Source organism: Mytilinidion resinicola (genome assembly GCF_010093595.1).
Source record: "Mytilinidion resinicola strain CBS 304.34 unplaced genomic scaffold BDZ99scaffold_8, whole genome shotgun sequence".
Taxonomy (NCBI): domain Eukaryota; kingdom Fungi; phylum Ascomycota; class Dothideomycetes; order Mytilinidiales; family Mytilinidiaceae; genus Mytilinidion; species Mytilinidion resinicola.
This window is the reverse complement of record NW_022985444.1, coordinates 1,487,539-1,509,774: the sequence shown is the minus strand read 5'-3', so window position 1 is coordinate 1,509,774 and position 22,236 is coordinate 1,487,539. Positions and strand designations below refer to the sequence as shown.

At 52.8% G+C, this 22,236-nt stretch overlaps 10 protein-coding genes and 1 non-coding gene across 11 annotated transcripts; 5 read left to right on the top strand and 6 right to left on the bottom strand.

Annotated features, from left to right (window-relative positions):
- Positions 1-388: 388 nt before the first annotated feature.
- On the bottom strand, positions 389-1,668 carry BDZ99DRAFT_519768 (uncharacterized protein; the record flags this gene model as incomplete). Its single annotated transcript, XM_033725445.1, has 2 exons — positions 389-951; positions 1,158-1,668. 2 exons carry the CDS (start codon positions 1,666-1,668, stop codon positions 389-391), a joined length of 1,074 nt encoding a protein of 357 aa, XP_033578068.1.
- A 1,255-nt stretch (positions 1,669-2,923) lies between these two features.
- BDZ99DRAFT_487787 (galactose oxidase) lies at positions 2,924-4,118 on the top strand (the record flags this gene model as incomplete). Its single annotated transcript, XM_033722863.1, has 3 exons — positions 2,924-3,076; positions 3,130-3,878; positions 3,941-4,118. 3 exons carry the CDS (start codon positions 2,924-2,926, stop codon positions 4,116-4,118), a joined length of 1,080 nt encoding a protein of 359 aa, XP_033578067.1.
- A 104-nt stretch (positions 4,119-4,222) lies between these two features.
- BDZ99DRAFT_295650 (uncharacterized protein) lies at positions 4,223-6,460 on the bottom strand. The gene has a single exon (XM_033714133.1). It carries the CDS (start codon positions 6,196-6,198, stop codon positions 4,498-4,500), a length of 1,701 nt encoding a protein of 566 aa, XP_033578066.1. The 5' UTR covers positions 6,199-6,460; the 3' UTR covers positions 4,223-4,497.
- Positions 6,461-7,259: 799 nt separating this feature from the next.
- On the top strand, positions 7,260-7,794 carry BDZ99DRAFT_386508 (putative RING-box protein 1a; the record flags this gene model as incomplete). The annotated part of the gene is made up of 4 exons (XM_033715478.1): positions 7,260-7,376; positions 7,448-7,526; positions 7,575-7,645; positions 7,696-7,794. 4 exons carry the CDS (start codon positions 7,260-7,262, stop codon positions 7,792-7,794), a joined length of 366 nt encoding a protein of 121 aa, XP_033578065.1.
- Positions 7,795-8,289: 495 nt separating this feature from the next.
- Positions 8,290-8,645, bottom strand: BDZ99DRAFT_386437 (SPC12-domain-containing protein; the record flags this gene model as incomplete). Its single annotated transcript, XM_033715474.1, has 2 exons — positions 8,290-8,487; positions 8,547-8,645. Coding segments are annotated over 2 exons (297 nt in total), but the record flags the coding sequence as incomplete, so codon positions are not given.
- A 1,252-nt stretch (positions 8,646-9,897) lies between these two features.
- BDZ99DRAFT_475941 (cora-domain-containing protein) lies at positions 9,898-12,903 on the top strand (the record flags this gene model as incomplete). Its single annotated transcript, XM_033722027.1, has 5 exons — positions 9,898-11,324; positions 11,382-11,922; positions 12,457-12,659; positions 12,766-12,815; positions 12,872-12,903. The coding sequence occupies 5 exons, from the start codon at positions 9,898-9,900 to the stop codon at positions 12,901-12,903; spliced, it is 2,253 nt and encodes a 750-aa protein (XP_033578063.1).
- Positions 12,904-13,140: 237 nt separating this feature from the next.
- BDZ99DRAFT_497989 (MFS general substrate transporter) lies at positions 13,141-14,813 on the bottom strand (the record flags this gene model as incomplete). The annotated part of the gene is made up of 3 exons (XM_033723554.1): positions 14,552-14,813; positions 13,420-14,500; positions 13,141-13,367 (listed from the first exon to the last, which is right to left on the bottom strand). The coding sequence occupies exons 1-3, from the start codon at positions 14,630-14,632 to the stop codon at positions 13,141-13,143; spliced, it is 1,389 nt and encodes a 462-aa protein (XP_033578062.1). The 5' UTR covers positions 14,633-14,813.
- A 130-nt stretch (positions 14,814-14,943) lies between these two features.
- Positions 14,944-16,444, top strand: BDZ99DRAFT_462376 (uncharacterized protein). Its single transcript, XM_033719833.1, has 6 exons — positions 14,944-15,165; positions 15,238-15,501; positions 15,549-15,636; positions 15,687-15,741; positions 15,793-15,966; positions 16,028-16,444. The coding sequence occupies exons 2-6, from the start codon at positions 15,357-15,359 to the stop codon at positions 16,073-16,075; spliced, it is 510 nt and encodes a 169-aa protein (XP_033578061.1). The 5' UTR covers positions 14,944-15,165; positions 15,238-15,356; the 3' UTR covers positions 16,076-16,444.
- On the bottom strand, positions 15,869-17,687 carry BDZ99DRAFT_415499 (phosphoribosylamine-glycine ligase). The gene is made up of 3 exons (XM_033716755.1): positions 16,834-17,687; positions 16,497-16,781; positions 15,869-16,445 (listed from the first exon to the last, which is right to left on the bottom strand). Exons 1-3 carry the CDS (start codon positions 17,642-17,644, stop codon positions 16,240-16,242), a joined length of 1,302 nt encoding a protein of 433 aa, XP_033578060.1. The 5' UTR covers positions 17,645-17,687; the 3' UTR covers positions 15,869-16,239.
- A 206-nt stretch (positions 17,688-17,893) lies between these two features.
- Positions 17,894-20,975, bottom strand: BDZ99DRAFT_508432 (DNase I-like protein; the record flags this gene model as incomplete). Its single annotated transcript, XM_033724326.1, has 2 exons — positions 19,907-20,975; positions 17,894-19,870 (listed from the first exon to the last, which is right to left on the bottom strand). The coding sequence occupies exons 1-2, from the start codon at positions 20,906-20,908 to the stop codon at positions 17,894-17,896; spliced, it is 2,979 nt and encodes a 992-aa protein (XP_033578059.1). The 5' UTR covers positions 20,909-20,975.
- A 517-nt stretch (positions 20,976-21,492) lies between these two features.
- Positions 21,493-21,583, top strand: BDZ99DRAFT_t46. Its single transcript has one exon. It is a non-coding gene; the product is annotated as a tRNA-Tyr (tRNA).
- The last annotated feature ends 653 nt before the right edge of the window (positions 21,584-22,236 follow it).

The window sequence follows — 22,236 nt, the reverse complement described above, 5'->3', positions numbered from 1 at the left end:
CCCAGCTAGTTCGTAGGCTATCGGAATGATGGAAATCCCTCTCGTTCGTACTTCACATTACCTTCAACCCCACACGTGCTCATAAAGAACCGTACTTCGTGCACAACATTACAGTTTGGTGGGTGCACAGTTGAATAGTTTGATTGTTCTGATATATCATGCCGGATTTCGATCACATTCTTGGCATGCAGCTTCTGCTGCCCCTGTAGATGCAGCTGTAGCGCTTGTAGATATGGCTGCATGACGGCCCGGAGAAAATGATCAAATCTATCTATTCAGAATGACTCACCGGAATTCTTGCTTAAGAATCCTAAACACTACTTAAATTTTACTTTCTTCCTGAAGACGCCTTTCAGCCTAATGCAGCAGGTATGCAAGATCCCTCGGACTATCTTAGACTATCTTTGGCAATACAGGCCAGCAAGAAGACAGATACTGCTATCTTGACTATGTCACACTCCAACTCCTGAAGTTTAGCTGGCATATCTTCCCAATATTCCACCAAGACACAATACTTTGAAGGGCCCGTGACGCGCACCCAGTCGGCGATTTCGTCGTTGTATAATGGGGGCGAGAACGAGATATCCCCAGTCGAAGGGAATGCAACAAAGAAGCCTTGTAGATCAGTCCGAGTGATATGCAGTGTTTCAAGGTCCTCTATGAACTTGAGGCTTTGCAAAACTTGTAGCCACGAACCAATCGAGATGCTGCAGTACTGTAGTCTCACTTCCCGAATAGATTTGCTGTGGGTTTTCAAGAATTTGATTATGTCTTGCGCACGGAAACGAATGCCTTCCAGAGCAACGACTCTGAGTTTGTCCAGAGAAACGTTGTTGGCGATACTTTCGGAGATACGGTCCGTACTCTCCCAGTCATCGAAGGACAGTTTGAGCTCTGTGAGCGAAACAGCTTCACTCAAAAAGGCTGAAGTAGATGACAATATCTCGGGAGCTGACGGAATTAGCCCGGATCAATGCAAGGGAGTTTACAGTTCCAGGGCACTAGCATGCGTATACCTCTTTACCATCGCTTGGAGGCGTTGATACATAGTTTGACCAGCCCGTGATCACCGTACAAGTTACAGCCCTATGTATTCAAGTACGTCCAGCGGTAGTAAAAAATATTGAGTAGACCTTTGACCATATGGAATCACTTACCTTTAACGCGCAAATCTTTCGCGCTGAAATGGATGTCAAGCTTCTTCAAGCATAAGAAACGATCGCGAAATATGCCCACTTGTAATGCTTGTACAGAAGCACCGTAATTGTCTCCTATAACCGGCCAACGCATTGAGAATTCCTCCAACTTAACGTCAGCCATTGCCGAAGCTGAGAGAGCAATGGGGACGATGTGGGAAACGGAACATCCTTGGAACCTAGAATCGGGGTCAATGATTCCGTAATAGCGTTTCCGTGGAACCACAACGAAGATTTTTTGAAGGTTTGGAAGCTTCTTGAACGCTTGTGTGAGCATGCTTGCGAGCATCCCGGAGCTTTCTAGATAAGCAGTCTCAGCTTGTCGGTTGCGCGCAGCAGTGAATTGAACTAAAGTGTCGTCGCGCTTTTTCGCAGGGTGCAAACGCTCGCTAAGAAGTTGAAGCAGCTCATAGTATCTCTCTTCATTCTGTCCCTCGCATAGGAGAATTGTTCGAACCGCTGACACAAACATTGGTTGTTGAGAGACCTCGGTGAGTCTTTCGAGATCCTTCAGGGGCTATTTCGTGGCAAACTTCTTAAAGGCGGTTCGACTGAAGATGTGCTCCGATTTCTGCCAGAGACTTCGGCATGTTAGCCGCAAGCCATAAAGCAGGCTAGCCCATGTGTATTTTTGTTCTAATCCCTGAAGAGAAAAGTTCAACTGGAAGTCTTGGAGGCAGCGCTCTTCCCAACACTCTCCCTCTCCGAGGACAGCTTTGATGTATTTGAGCAGACATGAGGTTGTCGTTGTCATCGAAGTCGGGATACAGTATATGTAGGGCAATCCGCTCAATGAGTTCGACTGGGAGATCCACAAGATAGGTTTTCGTCGGTGGCTTGGTGATTCTTTTTGCCATCTTTCCTCCTCGTTTCGGCATGGCAACCTAAGATTTGTACGCTGAGCAAATAGCGACAAGGTATCCACCTACGTCGCCTGCATCAATACTGTCGTCCTGCCTGTTCGACCTGTAGCGCGGTAGTTTCCACTTACGCGCAATGCACCTGAAAGAGGCCGAGTGAGGCCTCAGAGAGCGAGGCTTCAATGAGAGCCTGTGATGCGGTTCTCCTCAGCGCAATGTGAGGATGGAGGTGAAACAATGCATTGAACGAGGTAAGTGATGTATTGGATGAGCATCTATCTAGGCTACGTACGCCGCATATATACTCCTGTGTGTGGAGGCTTACGTAGCCGTACCGTAGAACTGTGAGGGCTAAATATAGGAACCGTGTTCTATATTAAGGTAGCCGACGCTAGCCGTACCACACTCCGTAGGCTAGCTGGCTAGGAACACGTACTCCGTCACAATGGCCTCCTGTGTGAAGAAAGTTGTACGTGTCGTGGGCCTAGCTGAAAACGAGTCAGCTAGGTCTGGAGCCCTGGAGGCCCACCTGGGCATTCTATCATTATGTTTCCAACGTTCCTTTCGCAATTAATAGTCCTAGAATGTTCTGCAAGACTCTCGGAGCCAAGCACCAACCATTTCCACTCGACCCGTCTATCCGAGATGATGTTCGGCAACTTTGCCTTCCCCGCTCCAGGGTTAGAATAACGTAGAGAACTCAGCGTGAGCACCTTGATGGCCGTGTAGTAGATACCTCCAACCTAATAAGGACAACAACATTGTAGAGGTAAACGTGTAAATCAAGAACTGTTCTTTGGCACTCACATCAAACTCCGTGTTTCTCTCTATTCCTTCCTATTCAGAAAGTCCCCGTACAACTGCATTATGGCAAAGTCCCTGAGCATCAAATGGCAGCGCATCATCGCCTCAGACACCATCAAGCGCTCGTCACAAGTCATCGCCATTGCAAACGACAAAGTGCACATCTTCGGAGGCGAGATCGTTCCTCGAGAGCCCGTCGGCAGCAACGTCTACGCTGTCCCCTTGAGCAGATGAGGTAACTCCAAATCCCTATCATCCAACACCAACAGAATCCCAAAATAACACGTCTCCCAGGCCTTAAAGACTCCTCAACCACCACCCAACCCGCCTCACCCACCAGCCCCTGCCCCCGCGTCGGCTCCGCCAGCGCCACCATCAACAACACCGCCTACCTCTTCTCCGGCCGCGGCGGCACCGCCATGTCTCCCATCTCAGAGCACGGCCTCATCTGGTCCCTCAACCTCGACACCCTAACCTGGACCCCCCTTCGCTCCTCCGACCCCTCCGCCCCCTACCCCCCAGCCCGCAACTACCACACCCTCACCTCCAACAGCACCTCCACCCTCTACCTCCACGCCGGCTGCCCGGCCAGCGGCCGCCTCAGCGATCTCTGGAGCTTCGGCATCCCCGCGCGCCGCTGGACACAGCTCGCCTCCGCTCCCGACCCGCCGCGCGGTGGCACCTCTATCGTGTACGCTGCGGGGAAGCTGTACCGACTCGGTGGGTTTGACGGGACGCGCGAGTTGGGCGGGTGCGTGGACGTGTACACGCCTGCGCCAGATTCCTGGGATACGCTGCCGTTCACAGACGTAGGGCCCGAAGCGCGTAGCGTGGCTGGGTTGGCGGCGGTGGAGGTAGTGGGGCGCGTGGTGTTGCTGAGTTTGTTTGGAGAGCGGGATCCGAGTAGTTTGGGGTATCAGGGGGCGGGGAAGATGCTGGCGGATGTGTGGGCGTATGATGTGGAGAGCGGAGTGTGGGCGGAGGTACTGCAGGAGGGGGACGGCCTGCCTGAGCCGCGGTACCTCCTTAATGAATATGGTCACGAATTTGAACCAAAGGATACGCATACACTCTTTGCAGATCACTAGAGCAACGTCATGAACAGCTGTTGGACAAGAAATGCCTCAATTGCCATCGGCACAGAGGTCTCGTATCCTTATTTTTAATATTTTATCGTGACCCGCATCTGTGTCGAGTCCATCCATCCTCCCTCCATATCGGACTCCACAAGAAGCCGATCTCCAAAGAGCGGGTATAATCCATCCTTCGTAGATCCTCCATGAGACTCCTGGCCCTGCTGCCTGACCAACAAACCAAACAGGTAAAGCAATAGTTGACCTAAGGCACTAGCATCCTGGCGCCAGGGCTCTATGAGAAGCCGTCTTCACATATAGACCCAGCAAATAGATCCATGCAAGCCCCATTACTGAGAAGCCAGACAGTCACCCAACCACATTCCTGGATAGTAAACCTGCCAACGCCTTGCATGCCAAATGCTCGTGATGGGACATGGCAAAACCCTCAAAACGCCCTCATACACCGTAAAGAAAGAGTAGACTCATAGTAGTGGCTATAGACAAGCTGATCCACAAAAGCGGCCGCAGCAACAACGCAGAGATAGGAATGAAAAAGGATCATCATCGAACGCCCGCTGAATCGCCATCAACGTTGTTAAGTTTCAATAACCGACGTAAATCGTCCTCCATGGATCGCATTTCAGGGGTATTAGATGGTCTATAATTCTTGCTGGCTGGAGATAGCCCGTTTGCCTGAGGACCTCTGCCGGCTGTTCGTGACATAGAAGATTGATGTTGAAAATTAGGCTGCATGATCTGGTTCGCCGGGCGATCGACAGATCCGTTCAAAGCATAGGACTCTTGACCTTGTCCAAGGGAGCGAGTAGGACGTGGGCTCGCAGAGGAACCTGGAGAATTCATTACTGACTCTAAGTACTGTCGTGACACAGATCGCGGATCCGCATTCTCCTTGGGATAACGGCGAGCGTGATTAAGAGGAGACTCTGGCAGGCCATTGAAAGAAAATCCGTTTTGCTTCACCGTGGGCGAGGCTGCGGTGACTTCTTGGCGAAGACTAGGCGACCGCTTTGCGGAGTCTGTTTTTACTGCTTTGAAAAAAGGAGAAAGATTGGCGTTCCCGTAGTAAAGTGAGGGGTTTGCCACGTCATTGGTCTGCGGTGCTGGGGTGGTAGGTCCGGAAGCACTTCGGGCGCCAGATCTTGGCTGATTAAAGGGAGAAGGAGTGTGAAATCGCGAAGATGGTTCTGAAGGAACATGATCGGGCCCTACGTACGGAGTAGAAGGCTGAGGCTTCGATTGTGTAAGAGAGAAGAGAATATCCTTGAGAACTTGAGTGTCCTTTTCTGAGTTTGCCCGGTTTCCAATCTGCGGTATTCTGGAAGGAGCAGTCACAGAGCGACTTGCGGGCGAAGCAATTGCTGGGGATTTACGAGCAGGCACATTGGCGCTACCGCCCAGTTCCATCATGAAGACACCCTTACCAGATCCAGAAGAGCTGTTTCGCGAATGCTGCGACGGATCGTTGTTCCTCGATGCAGTGCTTGGAAGAGGCTGGGTGGCCGGCGCTGCCGGCCTTTTTTTGGTCTCAGGAGTGAGCAGTCCACTTCCCTTGTTTGCTTTTTCTTCCCTATCCAGTTTGAAAAGGGTCTCCAGCGGAGAGTCCTCATGTCTCGGTGGGGCGGCAATAACGGCGGCTGGTGGAGACGGCGGTGAAGGCTTCGGCGAAGGATCTACTGCTTCGCTTTCTAAACGAGTTTGCAAACTTGGCTGTGATCCTGAAGCAGGAACTGATTTCGAGAAGAATTTTGGAACCGGAAGAGCTGAAGGCGCTGGAGAAGCATGGAAAGTAGGCCCGGCATACGCCGCTTGAGCCTTGGCCGGAGTCATAACAGCACCTTGCACCAAGGGAGATTTCGCACTAGGAGGAGAGTTTGGCAGGGCCTCATGTTCCATACCCCCGTTGGGCGCGAACTGCTGTTGCGCAGGCCGGCTTTGGCGTTGTTTTGGCAGCCTCGGGCCCTCGGAGACGGCGCCGCTGCTCTCAACATCCTCGCCCGGCTGTGCAAACGAGTAATACTCCTGCTGCTGGTTGTATGGTGGGGGATGGCCGAATCCGTACCCATTTTGAGATTGCGGGTATTGAACGAAGTTGTTGCTGTCGTTGTTGTGGTTACGGTTGTTACGCTGTCGCCGAGCACCGGATTTTCCCCCGATGCCTAGCCCAACAGGCGTAGCGCTCTTGGAGTGCTGGTGCCTCGCCCGGGAGGACTTTGGCGGCGGTGTTTGTGCAGGGCTTGCCATCAGGAGATAGCCTCAATGTGAAGAGACGGCGCGTTCAGTGCAAGCGGTATTTGACGGGAAGGAAGCGGCGGACTATCCGGCTGTTCGACTTCGGGCCCTCTTGGTTGATCGGATAGTGGTTGTGTATGTGTTCGGTCTCGATGACTGTAGCTGATCGGAATCAAGGAAGGTGGATAGGGTGGATGAAGAAGAGAAAACCGGGGAGTGCATGTCCACACGAGGGGACGTGATTACTTGAAAGATATGTGAAATAATAGAGACCTGGCTCTGGAGATGGACTTGCAACTGGTGGTGGTGGTGACGGAGTCGGGTGAGGCGGTGTTGAGGTGTCGTCGAGGATCGAGGCAGGAGGCTTGGACGTGGCGGACGATGTATGCGCCCGGCTTTGGATGCAGCTAGGCCGAGTGCGTGAGAGATTGTGGCTGGGGCTGTGCCTCCTTGATTGCACGCAATGGGAGTTTAAGTAGTTGAAGTTACACGGTGAGGTGATCGGAGGAGCTGAAGATGCAATATTACACGTGTGCCTACCTCCTAGGTATGCTTTGTTCTCTGACTCTGAAGCTGGCGTCCACAATTATGCGGCTAGTTACGGGTATCATGATATCAACGCGACGCTCTTGGGATATGCTGGACAGGAATATGACATACGAAACTGAGCATGAAGAGGTGTTGAATGTTAAAGCTGAGGATACTTGTCCAACGGAAGAAACTAAAGGTCTGACTACACACAGTACCATGGATAACTAGATGGTGAATCTGGGATAACTATAGTGGCTGTCAGTGTAAGCGGGCGAAGCCTTGGCGCGCATCAGACCAACTGGTGGGGGACATTGGGCCTGAGCACTTTCACTTCTAGGCTTCAACAACAGTTCAGCCCGCCCGCTCCACCAGTTTCCCGTGTGCCTAGACCTCTCCACGAGCTTCCTGCCCGACTGCCTCCCGACCTTCTTAAACGACCGTACGCCTGCGACTTCAACACCACTAGCCACTTCCCACCAGGCTGCTCCACAACTAGAATCCCATCTCCTCACCCATCAAATCACCATTTTCAGCACACAAGCATGGCCGACGTGGATATGACTGATAGTCCGGCGCCGCCGGCTGGAAAGATCAAGGCCTCCAGGGCTGGGGCAAGCGGAGATGCGTCGGATGGCAAGAAGAGGTTCGAAGTCAAGAAGGTATGTCGCCGCCTGGGAGAGAAGCTACATGGTACAAGATCTTGTAGCCGATACTAACGCGGCGTTACTAGTGGAACGCGGTAGCTCTGTGGGCATGGGATATCGTCGTGGACAACTGTGCCATTTGCCGAAACCATATCATGGACCTATGTAGAAGCGCCTCAACTACGCAACCAAGTACATGCTAATCTTGCATAGGCATCGAGTGCCAAGCCAACCAAGCTTCAGCAACCAGCGAGGAGTGCACTGTAGCGTGGGGAATCTGCAACGTACGGCCAAGCACATTCTATTTCGCTTCATCTGCTAATCTAGTTCCTAGCATGCCTTCCATTTCCACTGCATATCTCGTTGGCTCAAGACGCGACAGGTCTGCCCACTCGACAACCGAGACTGGGAGTTCCAGAAATATGGCCGATAGATATGCACCTCGGAGGCACAGGCGCGATTCGTCTCTTTATTAGCGGCGGCAAAATTCAGCGAGCTTCGAGCTATCCACAACTTGAGACACCATAGGGTCGTTCCGGGAAAACACTCGCTCTCGAAAATGGTACAGTTGGGACAGTTTCTAGGGAGCTGGCAGGCGTATGGTGTTCATTGGGCATTCCAGCATACGGGCAGCGGGGGCACCGAGGGCATGGCTCATGAAAGATTGGCAGATTATAGAGGTGCACAATGAAAGCCATCGCCCGCATCATTCATCTATCCGCGTGTTCACCACTATTTGGGACCCTTGACGATGTTCTGCTGCGAAACAAGGTCAGATGCGGTCGAGTTTTCGGCCCACGTAATTGAGCAGACTCGAGAGGTGTAGCGTGTGTGGTATTCAAGAAGGCTTTCTAAACAGTGTTGGATTGAGGTATTGCAACGTGATCATGAATTCACTGTAGACGCGGGTCTCCCCGACATATCCATCTCAGCCCACCTGATTCCCGTCCACATCGATTCTCAAACCCGATGTAGCATTGTGGGGAGGCAGCCATGCAACGGGGTTCTTGGTGTAAAAGGACCACGACGGGACGACAGCGATAAAGGTGAGGGCGGTTCCCCCCAGTCCAATCCACAGGGTCTGGTAGATGTCTTGCTGAACGTAGCCGACCAAGAAGGCGATTATCTGGGGCGAAAATTAGCATGGCGCGTGACATTGACAGAGGCTATCGTCGTGTAGCTTACTCCGGAAACTCCTAGCAGCACCGTTGTGACGAGCTCAGCCAGATGTTGGCCCTCGAAGTCCTGCCCACCGTTAGCATGATGACGAGCGCAATCTAGGAGGGCGGCTTGCAATCGGGAGCTCGACGGCGTCGCGAAGGGCCTCGAGGAGCTGGTCAAGCTGGTCGGCCATGCTGGTGGTGGTAGAGGGTTCCGGCCAGGCGGTTTGAGGAGCAGTGAATGGGAGGCGATCTGGCTTTGGGCTCAGTGCGGTAGCGGCCCGGGCGGGGAGTGCAGCAGTTGGCAGGGGTGACACACGTGTGGAGCTCCATGACATCGCCGCCACACCGCCACACCGCCACACCGCCACACCGCCACACCGCTGTGCAGATGTGCAGATGTGCCGACGTCCAGCCCTTGAACGCCACAACGCTGCCTGCTGCCCGAACTCTGCCCACGGATTGGCTGTCCCCTGGCTCAGCTTCTCCCATTGCGTCCCGGCCGCGGTCACATTTTTCCCTGGCAAGCCTGGCACCCTGGGCAGTGCTGTGTCAAAATCGCTCGCCCAGTCACCGGACGGCCAGGTCGCCTGAGTCAGTTGGGCTGTCTTCGCCGGCGTCCGAGGCGCCTGTTTGGCTGGGCGCATCGCTTCCGTGCACAGAGACCAAGCGACCAGGCTTTTTCTTTCACCGTCGCCCCGTCCCCTTTCACCCTTCTTCTACCATCACAACCGTCCTCTGGACCTTTGTTCTTTTATCGTCCCGTTTTTTACCACCAACACCCGTGTCCTAAGCACGCCAATCCGCACGAGCGGAGCAAACCGGCCCAGCCTACGCGACTACGACGGCCCCAATCGACCGTTTGTCCGCATTCTCCCACCGCTCTCCGCGCCGGGCCTTCACCTGCGACCGGACTGCTCTCGAGCCTCGTTTCCCCACTTCTCGCTCACTCCTCCCCCCACCACCCTCGGCGCCAAGGCGTCCTGAATAGCAACACCATCAAGTTGGCGGGCATCATTCTTCACAAGTTCTCCTTCGTTCGTCACCTCCTCGGCCCAAAGGCTTGGGTATACGGAGGCGACTACAAGAAGCCTCCCTAACTGGTTTTACTCGCCACACCTCATATTCGCAGCATTGATCACACAACGGCAACTACAACCCGGCGCTCTGGCGTAACCACATCCGAACCGACAGGCCGAGTCCCCCCGGCTGAGTGTAGGGAGGTCCCTACGCGAAGCCTTCATTCAAGTTGAGCTCCCTCACAAGGTGAGCGCTCACAAGCGGCTCGCCAGTTGAACCCATAGGGCCCTGTTCGACAACCACAGAAGTCTCTGTACTCCTTGTGTACCACGATTCGACAGGACGAAAACATCGCAATGGCCGAGACACCAAGGTCCGAGAGGTCTCAGACGAGATTCAGCACGCCAGTGTCTGATCTCGACGATCACCGCCGCCAGCCTGCGTCCTTGCCGAGGCTCGAAGTAGCTATGCAATCGATACCAGGTACTCGAAGGGGAACAGTCGCTAGTATTCCACCAATTGAACGTCCGGACCTACTCCAAGTCAATGATGCTCTGGAAACACATGGGGTTACGTCCCGAGACTTCGAGGCTCGGGACTTCGAAAATGCAATCGTGGACGACGATAGAAGCGGCCAGGGAATCTATGTTGGAGAAGATAGATACGCTCGACGAGGCTCCGTCGCCAGCCCGACCGCGCGAAGAAACACTTTCCGGCGCCCTCAAGATGAGCCAGCAGAGAGAGTGCACAAGTCAAGGACTTCTTCTACTTCCTCGCGATCTATCTCTCCGCCCAATTCCGTCGATGCCTTTGCAGACAACCGCCGCCGGGACCGCGCAGGAACTGTTAATAGCCGTGCTCCATCAGAGCTAGACTTGACCCTTCACCGAACTGTTTCTGGAGGAACTCACGTGCGGCGACCCACTATCAGCGACGATCGCCCAAATGACCTGCACACAGACATTGCGTCTCGTCACAGCTCCGTTGAGGAAGACGTCTGTTTCCCGGTCACCGAGGATGCTGGTAAGACAACGGACATTGATTTCGAGGAGCTTGAAGAATTCGTTGCAGAGTCTCACGAAAAGACACCCATCGCACCGCTTCTGCGACATCAAGGAAGCCAAGGAAAAGACATGAGCAAGTTAAAGATTTTCCAGGATCTTCGCCCAAAATCAAGCCACAGCCAAATCCCAAAGATCACGACCGAGTGCCCCACCCCCAATGGAAATGCTTCAGATGTAGCACTCGACGAGAAGTGTGCGGACCTTGATGCTGAGTTTGGTGTGCACAATGCCGCAGTTGCCGAGGCATCCAGGACTCGCTGGTCTTTTTTCTCTTCGGAATTGGACGATACCATTCACGCAGCTGAACTGGGTGGGCTTCTGATGCCCGGAGAGCGATTTCGCGACCTTTTTGAACTCTCCCCTGACGGCGGTGTATGGTGGCTGGATATGGTCAATCCCACCGAAGAAGAAGTATTCGCTATCTGCAAAGCCTTCGGGGTGCATCCTCTCACACGCGAGGACATCACGACTCAAGAGACTCGCGAAAAAGTAGAATTGTTCCATTACTACTACTTCGTCTGCTTCCGGTCCTTCTATCAGATGGAGAAAACAAGCGAGGAATACCTGGAGCCTGTCAACTTCTACGGCGTTGTCTTCAAGGAAGGATTGCTGACTTTCACATTCTGTGAGAGCCCTCACTCTGCGAACGTTCGGAAGCGTATTGGAAGACTCCGGGACTACGTTTCCCTCAGTTCTGATTGGATCTGCTATGCACTAATGTAAGGAAGCTCCTGGTCTCCACCCACATCATTCCAATCATACTAATTAACCCCTAGTGACGATATTGTTGATTCCTTTGCTCCCGTCATTCGAGATGTGGAACATGAGACAGACGCCATTGAAGACCAAGTGTTCACCGCTCGAATGGAGGACTCTCGCGAGATTCTGCGTGCCATTGGCGAGTGCCGCAAGAAAGTGATGTCGCTCCTCCGCCTCCTGGGCGGAAAGGCCGATGTCATAAAGGGATTCGCAAAGAGGTGCAACGAAAATTTTAATGTGGCTCCCCGTGGCGATGTGGGACTCTATCTCTCGGATATTCAAGATCACGTTGTAACGATGATGTCTAACCTGGGCCACTTCGAGAAGATGCTATCGCGAAGCCACAGCAACTATCTCGCTCAAATCAGCGTGGATAATCTGATTCAAGGGAACGACGCCAACGCAACGCTCGGGAAGGTTACGCTCATTGCGACAATCTTAGTGCCACTCAATTTGATCTGTGGTCTTTTCGGCATGAACGTTCCCGTACCTGGGCATGACAGTGATGGTTTTGGTTGGTTCTTCGGCATCCTGGGTGTTATTGCTGCGTTTGTCACGGTCTGTCTGGTGGTGGCTAAGCGGATGAAGTACATCTAGGCACCAGATCTTGTCTCCCGGTTAGCTCAAAGAGAGTAGAAGAAAACGCGTGAATTATCTACGACGGTGGTAGGCATTTGTGTGTTCGAGTTCAAGATTGGGGTTTGTTGGTTCTGTGTAGACTTTTCTCCTCATAGAATACTCTTCTTAATAACGACCTATGTTGACCTAGAGTATCTTGAGCTAGTGATTGTAGCGTGATAAGAGAGTGTATCTTGACAAGGAGATAATCATCCGATAACCCTTCAAGTTCCAAACAGTTTTGACCTGGGGTGTAATTTTGCCCGGCCAGCGAAGCCAAACCTCCATATTTCCCTAAAATCCCTAGCCCGCCAAGCCGAACTTCAACCTCGAGAAAGTTCACGATCTCGTCCCTCCGGATCCACCTCCCACCACCATCATGGCCGTCCCGCGCTCCCGGATCATCGACCTACTACGCGTACGCTCCCGCCCCCTTATCCCCAATCCCTCTCCCCTCTCTAACCTCTTCCCAAGGTCCAATGCCGCATCTTCAACACAACTTTCAACCCCGACCGCCTACGCTTAGGCACCAAAATCCTCTCGCAACGCCTCCGCGGACCAGCCGTGGCATCCTATTACCCGCCGCGCATTGGGACGACGCAGGATCTGCGGAAGCTGTATCCGGAGTACGATGTTGTGGATGAGAAGGAGGATGATTGGATTGAGAAGTTGAAGGTGTATGTGTACTCTCGTGGTTTAGATCGGGGGCTGTATATTGGAAAGAGATGGAGCATAATTGAGCTGTTTTTGGAATATGGATGGAGGCTAATTCGGGTGTTGTAGGGCGAAATTGAAGGGCAAGAGCCCGCCGAAGAAGAAGAGGACGGCTGGAGGTGAGTTTTTGGCTGTTCTTTGGATTAGGTTGGGTGGTGCTAATGAGGTGTGATAGAGTCGAAGAAGTTTGGGAAGCGGAGGTCGTGATAGGAGGGAATGGAGGGATATTTTGTAATATTCTGTATAATATTGGATCATGGGCGGCGTTCGGGTTTGGGTTTGGCTGGGAAGCCTTTGTACGTATTCAGAATATACAAAACATTTCCAAGGAATTGGTTGAACATGTACATGTTGTGGTGAGCATCCAGAACAGTTGGATCGGGTCAAGACAGATACAGAGCGAAACGCATTATTCAATTCCGGCGTACTATATCTACTTGGTTGCTACTTTGATTTTTTCCCATTCATCTTCACCCCGTTGATCTTTTTCCCAATGTCTGTCGTTTGAGGCATCCGCTTCATTTCTGTTCCCGGAGGCGTCTTTAATCCTCCAAAAACGAGTCCACATACAGCCACCATACCAGCGCCGCCAACGGCGTAAGCAACTTCTCTTCCTGCCCACCAATACAGTGTACAGAAGATCAAAGGTCCTAAAGATCGACCAATTTGGCCTGCGAGACAATATTAGCATCGGGTCTTCTATTCATGGAGGGAGTATCATACCAAAACTGCGATGATTCCCCAATTTGTTCCCCCTTTCCCCAGCAGCAGCCTCAAAGCTACTTAAGCTGTTCAATCCCGTTACGACAGTCGCCGAAGTGACCGCGAGCAATGCCGCAGCAGCATATAGACCCTTCTCTGTTGTGACTCTTCCCAGAATGAAGAACCCTGCCGCACAGCTCACTACACCCAACTGGACGACTTTAAGTGGGTGCAATCGTCTCGTCACACTGCCCTGAAGCAGCGAAGCAACAAGACCAATAAATCCTAAAAGCTTCCCGGACTGCGCACTTCGGTATGAGAACAGATCGTACGTCATAAACGGCAGCGAAAATTCCATCCCTGAGAAGAAGAGGATGAAGGTAAAGTGGGTAAAGTTGAGCAGGGTATGCGAATTAGTCCTCGCACGGGGCGCTGCTGATTTCACCTCGGACCCCGACTTTTCCGAGCATTTTGCCGGCGCCACTGGAAGGGTCTCCGGAAGGTAGAAGTAGAGGTAGATGGTCTCGGTGACGATCAGGAACAGCGAGAAGCCCGCAGCGGTTGCGAAAGGGTTCGCGGCCACAGTTGTGATTGTTGAAAGGGCTGCCCCTAGTGCCGGGCCGAAGGTGAAGGCAATGCTGAAGCAGACTCCTACGAGCGCCATTGTAGCACCGCGCTGCGTGTCGTCGCTGATGTCTGTCGCGATTGCCAGGGCGAGTTGAACGTTGCCCTCGCTCAGGCCTCCAACGACGCGGCTGGCTAGGAAGGTCCGGAAGTCGGTCGCGGCCACCCAGAGCGCGACTGACAGAATGTTGCCCGCCATGGACCAGAGTAGGGCCGTCCGGCGGCCATACTTGTCTGATAGTCTTCCAATTATGGGGGAAGCAATTGCCTGGAGGAAGGAGAACAGGGAGCCGAGGGCGCCGCCTAGGAGGACAATGTCGTAGCGGTCATTGATGGGACGCGCAAAGGAGTTCTTATATGCGTTCAGACCGTGAAGGACCTGGCCGAGGACGGTGTTGGAGCTCGCTTTGGCGGCTTCGTGGTCGCGGTAGAATTCGAGGAGCTTCGGGTAGAGGGGCAGGATGAAGGTGAAAGATATCTGGCAGGTCAGCGCGGGCTACTCGACTCAATTGATTGCACGGGAGCCTACTAGATCGAGAAGGAGAGATATGAATAGGACACGTAGCACTTTCTTGCGCAGGTCGCCGGCGACTGGAGTCGCGTGAGACATTGCGGTGGTTGGGTATCAGTATGTGGTGGTGAATAGCTCTATGGGAACGCGTCGTAGTTGTACAGGCAGAGTAGTGTCGTCTAGGCGAGCATAAACACAAGCATCTGGGTTCCAAAGGAAGGTCTTATAGGAGAATCAGCGCAGCCATGACAGGCCATTGCACACTAGGGTTGAGGCGGGCTGAGGGTGGTGAATATGCCACGCATCCGATCCGAAACGCGGTGCCCTGTTGCGAGACGATTTGCCCCGTAGAGATCGCCGGCCGGCGCCACACGCGAAACTTCGAACCCTGGATCACAGAGCTGCCCGCGCGTGCAGGGCCGAGGCAAATCGGTCGATTGTTTCCACTGCCACTCACAGATTCCGCTATACACATACAGCCCTTCTGCTGTCAGCTCCTGTTGTTACCCCTACCATCTCCGCCGTATCCAGGGCAGTGTTGCGAGAGCCAGCTCCCAAGCTCCCGTCATGGCGGCCGAAGCGCGAGAGGACCGTCGAAAAGCAATGGCGGCCGTCCAGGCCCTCTTCGATCGGTATGGTGGCTTCTCGGATGGCACCCCCTCCGGTCACTCCTTTTCACTGCACACCAGACTAAAAGCAAGCAGCTACCGTGTCATCGCAGATGCTCGGCCAGCCCACCATGCTGTTCGTAATCATGCAATTGGCTGCCTCTGTATTGGCCCCCCCCTAATTGGGACGACTCCTGCAGAATACCGATTTCTCTATGGCAGAGCAAGCCTTCTCACAACATCACGCCTCTGCCCTCCACGATTACGAAGTCATGCGCAATATGAAGCTCGTGGACGCTAACGGGGCCGGCTTTGTCGCCTTCGAGCTGGAGATCACGGAGCCCTATTCTAATCTTAATGGTAGGCTTGACGCTACGTCACAGGGCTTAGCGCTGAAGCTTGGTTAGATGTCATGCACGGCGGAGCAGCAGGAGTGATATTCGACATGGCCACGACATCTGCACTCTGCCCACTGGCACGACCGGGCTATTGGGAGTGAGATCACGATCAAGCATAGTCTGTACATTTCGCACTAACTCTGACAGGTTCATGGGGGGCGTCACACGCACTTTGAATTTAAGTTACCTTAAAGCGGTTCCAGTGAGCCCCTACAACCATATGCGTCTTTGCAACTCGTACCAACACTAGCAGATTGGGACGACCGTTAGACTTGAGAGCAAAGTGCTCCAAGTAGGAAGACAAATGGCCATGATTCAAGGAAAGATGACCTCTCTCGATGGTAAAGTAATATATGCTACTGTGGAACACCACAAAGTCAACTCACCGGTCAAGCCCGAGCATCGCAATGCACGAATACCATGGGATGTAAGTGCATACGTTCCATTGCCGTCTATTTCCCAGATCAAACTGACATTGATTCCCGTAGGACGAATGGGATAGGGAGCATGCGTTGAAGAAGAGTACAAAACTATGATGAATACACACTTTGAAAGCAGTTCTCACTCATTAAATGTGAAGCCTACCCTTTTGACCCCTTTTTAGATTAAGTACGACGAAGTAAGAATATTTGAACCTCAGGAGAGTTTTTTAAACCTCAACGCCGTTTATGACGCAGTTACCATGGTAGCAACAGCTCTCCTATGATGTGGTCTTCTTCAAAGCACGTCCGGCAATATCTTTCCGGTATTGCATTCCTTCGAAATGAATCAACTTGACTCCGGAGTAAGCCTTGCTGATCGCTTCTTCTAACGTCTCTGCAATAGCAGTTGATGCAATAACTCGGCCGCCAGATGTCTTCAGTGAGCCATCGACGAGTGTAGTTCCCGCGTGAAATAGAACGACATCTAGGGTTAGGATTAGTATTCTTCTGAGTTGAAACGGACTGGGATACTTACCTTCAGGCGCAGGATCCAACTTCATCAGAGTCCCTTTGACATACGATCCCGGATACCCTCCTGCTGCTACAACGACCGTAACAGCAGACCTGGGCCACACTTCAAGTTCCTTAGTGCTTAGGTTACCATCTGCGCACGCAAGCATAATGCTGGCCAGGTCGGTCTTCATCAAGGATAAAAGACTCTGCGTCTCAGGATCGCCGAACCGAACGTTGTACTCGAGAGTTTTCGCTCCGGACTTTGTCATCATCAAGCCCGTAAATAGCACGCCGACGAAAGGAATACCTTCAACAGTAATCAGCCAAGCCATGGAGCAAATATCTGGCGAAGGACTCACCTTCTTTCTTCATTCCATCGATAGTTGGCTGTAGGATCGTTTCGTGAACTTCGTCAATGACACTCTGCGGCGCAATCCTCGTCGGAGCATACGTGCCCATCCCACCAGTGTTAGGGCCTTGATCCCCATCGAATATCCTCTTATGATCTTGTGCTGGCGGGAGACTCCTGATAGTGCTGCCATCACTGAAGCTCAAAATGCTCAGCTCGTCTCCCTCCAAGAACTCCTCAATCACAACCTCGTCCCCCGCAGCACCGAACTCCTTGTCCTGCATGATCTCTGTGAGTGCCTTCTGTGCCTCCTCTTTCGTCGCGGGGATAATAACGCCTTTGCCCGCTGCCAACCCGCTCGCTTTGATCACCACGTCGTGAGATACCTCATCCAAGTACTTCCTCGCCTCCTCATAATCACTGAAATTCCGATAAGCAGCCGTAGGAATGTTATGCCGCTGCATGAAGTCCTTCGAAAACGTCTTCGACCCCTCCATGCGCGCCGCACCCAGCGACGGTCCAAAGCACTTCACCCCAGGCGCGTGTTGCTTGAAGTAATCCGCGATGCCCGCCACGAGCGGTGCCTCAGGCCCCGGCACCAACAAGCCAATGCTGTTCTCCGCGGCGAACTTGGTCAGGGCGGCGAAGTCTTCCTGGCCGATTCCATCTACGTTCGTGACTTTGCTGAGTCCTGCGGTGCCTCCGTTCCCCGGGACAACGTAGATGTGCTCGACAAGCGCGGATTGGGCCAATTTCCAGGCAATGGCGTGCTCGCGGCCACCGTTGCCGACCAAGAGCATTCGGATCTTGCCTGATTGCATGCTGGCGTGAATGTGTGAGTGTGTTGTGCCTAGCGAAAATTTATGGTGTTGGTGGGGTATTCCATGCTTCATAGGGCTGAGCAGATCTTTCGAGACCTGCCCCGCTCGCCCCTTTCCTTCACCCCGCTATAGACGAACACGTGCTATCCACGCGGGAAAACCTCATTCTTATAGAGCTCCGAATGTGTAATCGTTAATGGGTATCTCTATAAGTAACCTAGACGTCTAAGCTAAAAGCCTCACGCTATTCTATCGCCCCTCTTCGCTTTCCCTTAAGAACATCTCAATGAAATTAGTCATACGCTCTTCTCGCGTCCTCTTCTCTTTCTCCTTGCCCTTGCCAAACTGAGGGGCCCTAATCATAACACCTGAAAAGATCACAGCGTAGTTTCTGTTGATCAATTGCCGTCTTGCCACCTCTGGAATCTGGCTCAGGGTCTTTCTTCTCACAGTGACTCTTGGGGATGCAGGGAGCTCTACGCTCGATCGGGGTGCCGACATTGGTCTGGCTGAGGACGAAGTTGAGTTGACGATCTCACTAGCGACACGCGACAGCATGGAAGTTAAGAGGACGAATGAGACGTTATGAGTCGGGGCTGACGACAAGATCTCAAGACACCACATTCGCTCGTCATCCAAGGCGAGTTGTTGCTTTGCCTTCTCACGAGCAGCGATGCTGCTCTCCAATTGTACCCACAACTCCTCTGTAATGATACCATCCTGCAGGCCCCATAGAAACACGAGAAGGGTTTGCGCGAGTACTTCAAGCCTCTCCATCGGCAGAACATCCGCTGTAAACGCCGTGTCGAAGGGTTGGTCGCAGTCGAGGGCCTCGTAAACGTTTGCTCGCAGAGATACTCTAGAGGCACTTGTGGTTGCCCCCCAAGACTCTTCGGCAAATGGCCAGCCAGCGTTGTTTTGCCATGGAGGTTTGTCGCCCTCGGAGCTGGTCATGTCCCACTCAGCGAGAGTTCTTTCGACTAGGTCTTCTATGCTTTCCGTCAGTCGAAATAACTCCCGCGGCGCCGACCACTTTACCGCTTGATCAGTCGCGGACGGTTTCTGGCGTTGCAGTTTTCGGATGCCTCCCTCGGGGATTCGGATAAGCTTGTCGATTGAGCGTCCAAAGGAGGACGAGAGCCAGCGGCCTCGAACAGGAAGAAAATGGTCACGCCCGTTTTCGACTCGTAACACAAGAACGTCGTCGAGCGTTGCTACGCCTTCATTAAGCTCGCGAACGAGTTCTATGAGCTCGACTTTGAGTTTTAGTTCAACGTTGCAGACCTCCGCGGGCTCAATCGTATACTGGTCGTGCTCACTTGGAGCCGTAGGGTTCTTGTCCGGATCTCTGTCAAATCGAACCAATAACCAGGGTGGCATTGGTCCCGTAGGTCGTCCTGGCTCGGCTGGGCGATCAACAAAGGAGACAACAGCTGGCACTCTTCCTGTGTTCGCGATTGTGATGCTGCGACGCTTCGACGTGGCGTATCGTACGTCTCCAAAATAGATGCCCTCATGGTCCAAGGAATCTGTATCGGATGGTTCCGTTGTTTCATACCCTGAGTGCTGATCCACCACGACCATAACAGTTGGCCTACCTTCATTCTCAGCGCGGTCGAGATCCCTGACAACTTCTTGATGAACACGGGCTCTCAGCTCCGGCACGACGGCGTCGTACTTAAGGGCAAAAACTGCGCTAAGAGGTTTGTGGTCGGACGACAGTACTCGTTGGTGAGCTGTGTAGTATTCGAGAGTTATATCATCTTCAAAGCTCTCTTTCGTAACTACGACTTCTGGTTCTGAATCGGCGAACTCGTCATAATCATCACCGTCTGTGGCCGGGTCGTAATCAAACAGAAGATCTTCATCTGCACCAGCTTCTTCTAAGCCCCTGGCCTTCATTTCTTCATCCTTCTTCCTCGCAACCTCCTCCTCTTGCACTTTCATCTCATAAGCGAGTCTGGCTGTTCGAGAACGATAGAGAATACGATCGCACCAGCTTGGACAACGATTCTTTTCACTCGAATCAAATAGCCCTACTCTACCAACATCGTATTTGTAGGTCGGCAGGAATTCAATTGGACCCTCGCGCCAACCATCTTCAAATGCTTTTCTCAGTCTCTGCTGCTGGTGGAGCTCATCATGCGGTAGTAGCGACGATATTGTCGTATGCAGAGACGCAGGATCCATATGAGCAGGTAGGTTGGCTGGAACTTCTTCGTCCATCTTGCTGCTAGTAGAGTTTTGAGTCACTCCTAGTACCTGTTCCGTGGCAGACGTTTGAAGCGGTTCTGATTTCACGGCGTCGAGATGTTGGGTGTGTACTGTCAAAAGGCGACGAACGTCGTCGCCGGGTATTCCCTCCAGCCTGTAGTTAAGGTCTCCAAACCAAAACGCAAAATCTTCGTCGCCCACTCCATCTCCGTTGGACTGGGTGAGGCCCATGTGATCGACTATTGGTTCGAATTTTGTTCGACTGATGATTTGACTAACATCCCAATTCCTTCGTTCCAGGGCTGCTTTGTCTGCCCCAGCGGCCAGATGTGAATTGATAAAGACCAGACGCGTAGTTTCGCCTACCACCAATCGAGTAGTGACGGCGCCTTTGTTCCCCATGTAACCCATGAGTCCCGTTCCTACACTTGTTGTACTGACAAACTTCACTTCAGGGGTAATGCTCGGGGATACAAAGATGAGCAACAAGAGGCCGATCAGCTGCTGCTCCGCTACCAGTTGGTATCCAGGAGGCAAGGCGTCCAGCATGGCACTTTTGAACTTTTGTGCGACCGCGGGATCTGTATACGGCTTGAACGCTTCGGTTGCAGACCCCACATCCACAACTTCTTGCAGGCCAAGGGCGTATATACCAACTTCCTCGCCACCGGGGAGGCTTCCGGCGTCATTTTCAGGTATGGTTGTGGCCTTGTGCGTGCTTCGCGCTTCTTGGTCTCCAACGCTCTCTCGCTGGTCGGCTCCAGCAGCCTGCTGGCCTTGAATGTCGAGGCCGGCCATGGCTTCTTCCACGCCTTTGCCCTCGACGAACCACCCGGCCACGTCCTTCTCGGTGCCCTTGAGAGCAGCGACATTCCAGGACCCGACCTTGACGCGAATCCTACGGAGGCGGGTGTATTCGGAACGCCTGGCAAACACAGCCTGGTAGAGGCTCTGGTGGGAGGACACGCTGGAGGCAGGGAAAGCGCCCGGGATGCGGGAGTCGAGGGCGTCGACGGACGAGGTGCTGCCGTGGGTCGAGGCGGAGGCCATGGTGGCGGCTGAATTAATGGGATGTTAGCAACAAAAACATGTCCTGGAAGACACCACGGCGGTCATGGTAGCATTGCCTGGCCCACGTCGGAAAGCGTAGGGGTCTTATGTATGGCGGGGGGCGTCGCTGATGCAGCAAATGACGATGTTGACGTCGGCAAGCGGCTCGTAGTTCTGATAGCCCACCTGGGCCTCGAACAGTCCTGAGAAGAGCCTTGTATGACTGCAGAATTGAGTTGCTTCGACAAGAATTATTCTCGATTCAATACCCTTATGAGGCCAAGCTTTAGAAGGTGCTGCCCGCACGAGGGAAACTCGGGTAGATACTTTGGTACTTGCTGCTTGGAAAAGCGACCCTCCGACCAATTGAATGCTACGTATCGCCTGATTTATTGGGGAGGTTAAATTTCCTCGCACGTGAGCGGGATTACTCTCGAATTTGGCCGGAGGTTACGAGATACGGACAATGGTGTGTCAGAACTGCTTCTCCACGTGAATATCTCATGTTGCAGCGATAGTGCCGTAGCCATCTACGTATCCTTGATATATTTACGTTTTATTTTGGGCCGTCATTCATCAAGTACCTCCGCTTGGTGTAGTTGGTTTATCACGTCGGGCTGTAATTGAACATCACATCATACCTGAAGGTCCGCGGTTCGATTCCGCGAGCGGAGAACTTCTTTTTTTGTGACTTTTCGCCTCTCAATAAAGGTGGAACCTCTCCTTTTTATGGGCTTTTTGTGAAGAGCGTGGTTAAGGTTGCACAAAGTACCAAGGCAGTAGGTATATAGTAGGCAGCTTTACCCAATTATAAAGCTTAAACGCATTATTTTTTGCGGTACTCGGGTGTTACAACCCGTAACACGAACCACCCGAGCGCAGCGGCACTCACAGAGACAAGCGAACAGATAAGACTGATAACACAGGAACAAGTCACAGGACCTCGAGGATCGAGGGTCGGACGTATGGGGATCCTGGATTCCCCCACGGACTGCTGGTGGATGGGAACAATCTAAGAATAAGGACATCACGGGATGAGAGGTCACGTGATGGATCGAGCAGCTCGTGGCGAGCACGACGAGCTGGCTCGTAGGATCGAGGACGAGCGGACGAGCATAGCTTACAGGATTGTGGACGAGCCAACAAGCCTATAGGTTTCTTAGGAGTTACCTTTTATATTTAAGCACACTCCTTTATATAGATAGGAACCTTATATTTAACTTAAAACTTTAATAACGTATTCCACAAGCGAGCCGTCCACCCAAGCGAGCCGTCCACTTCATCACGAAAACGCGACGCGTCAACTTCCAACCACCATGCGTCGACAA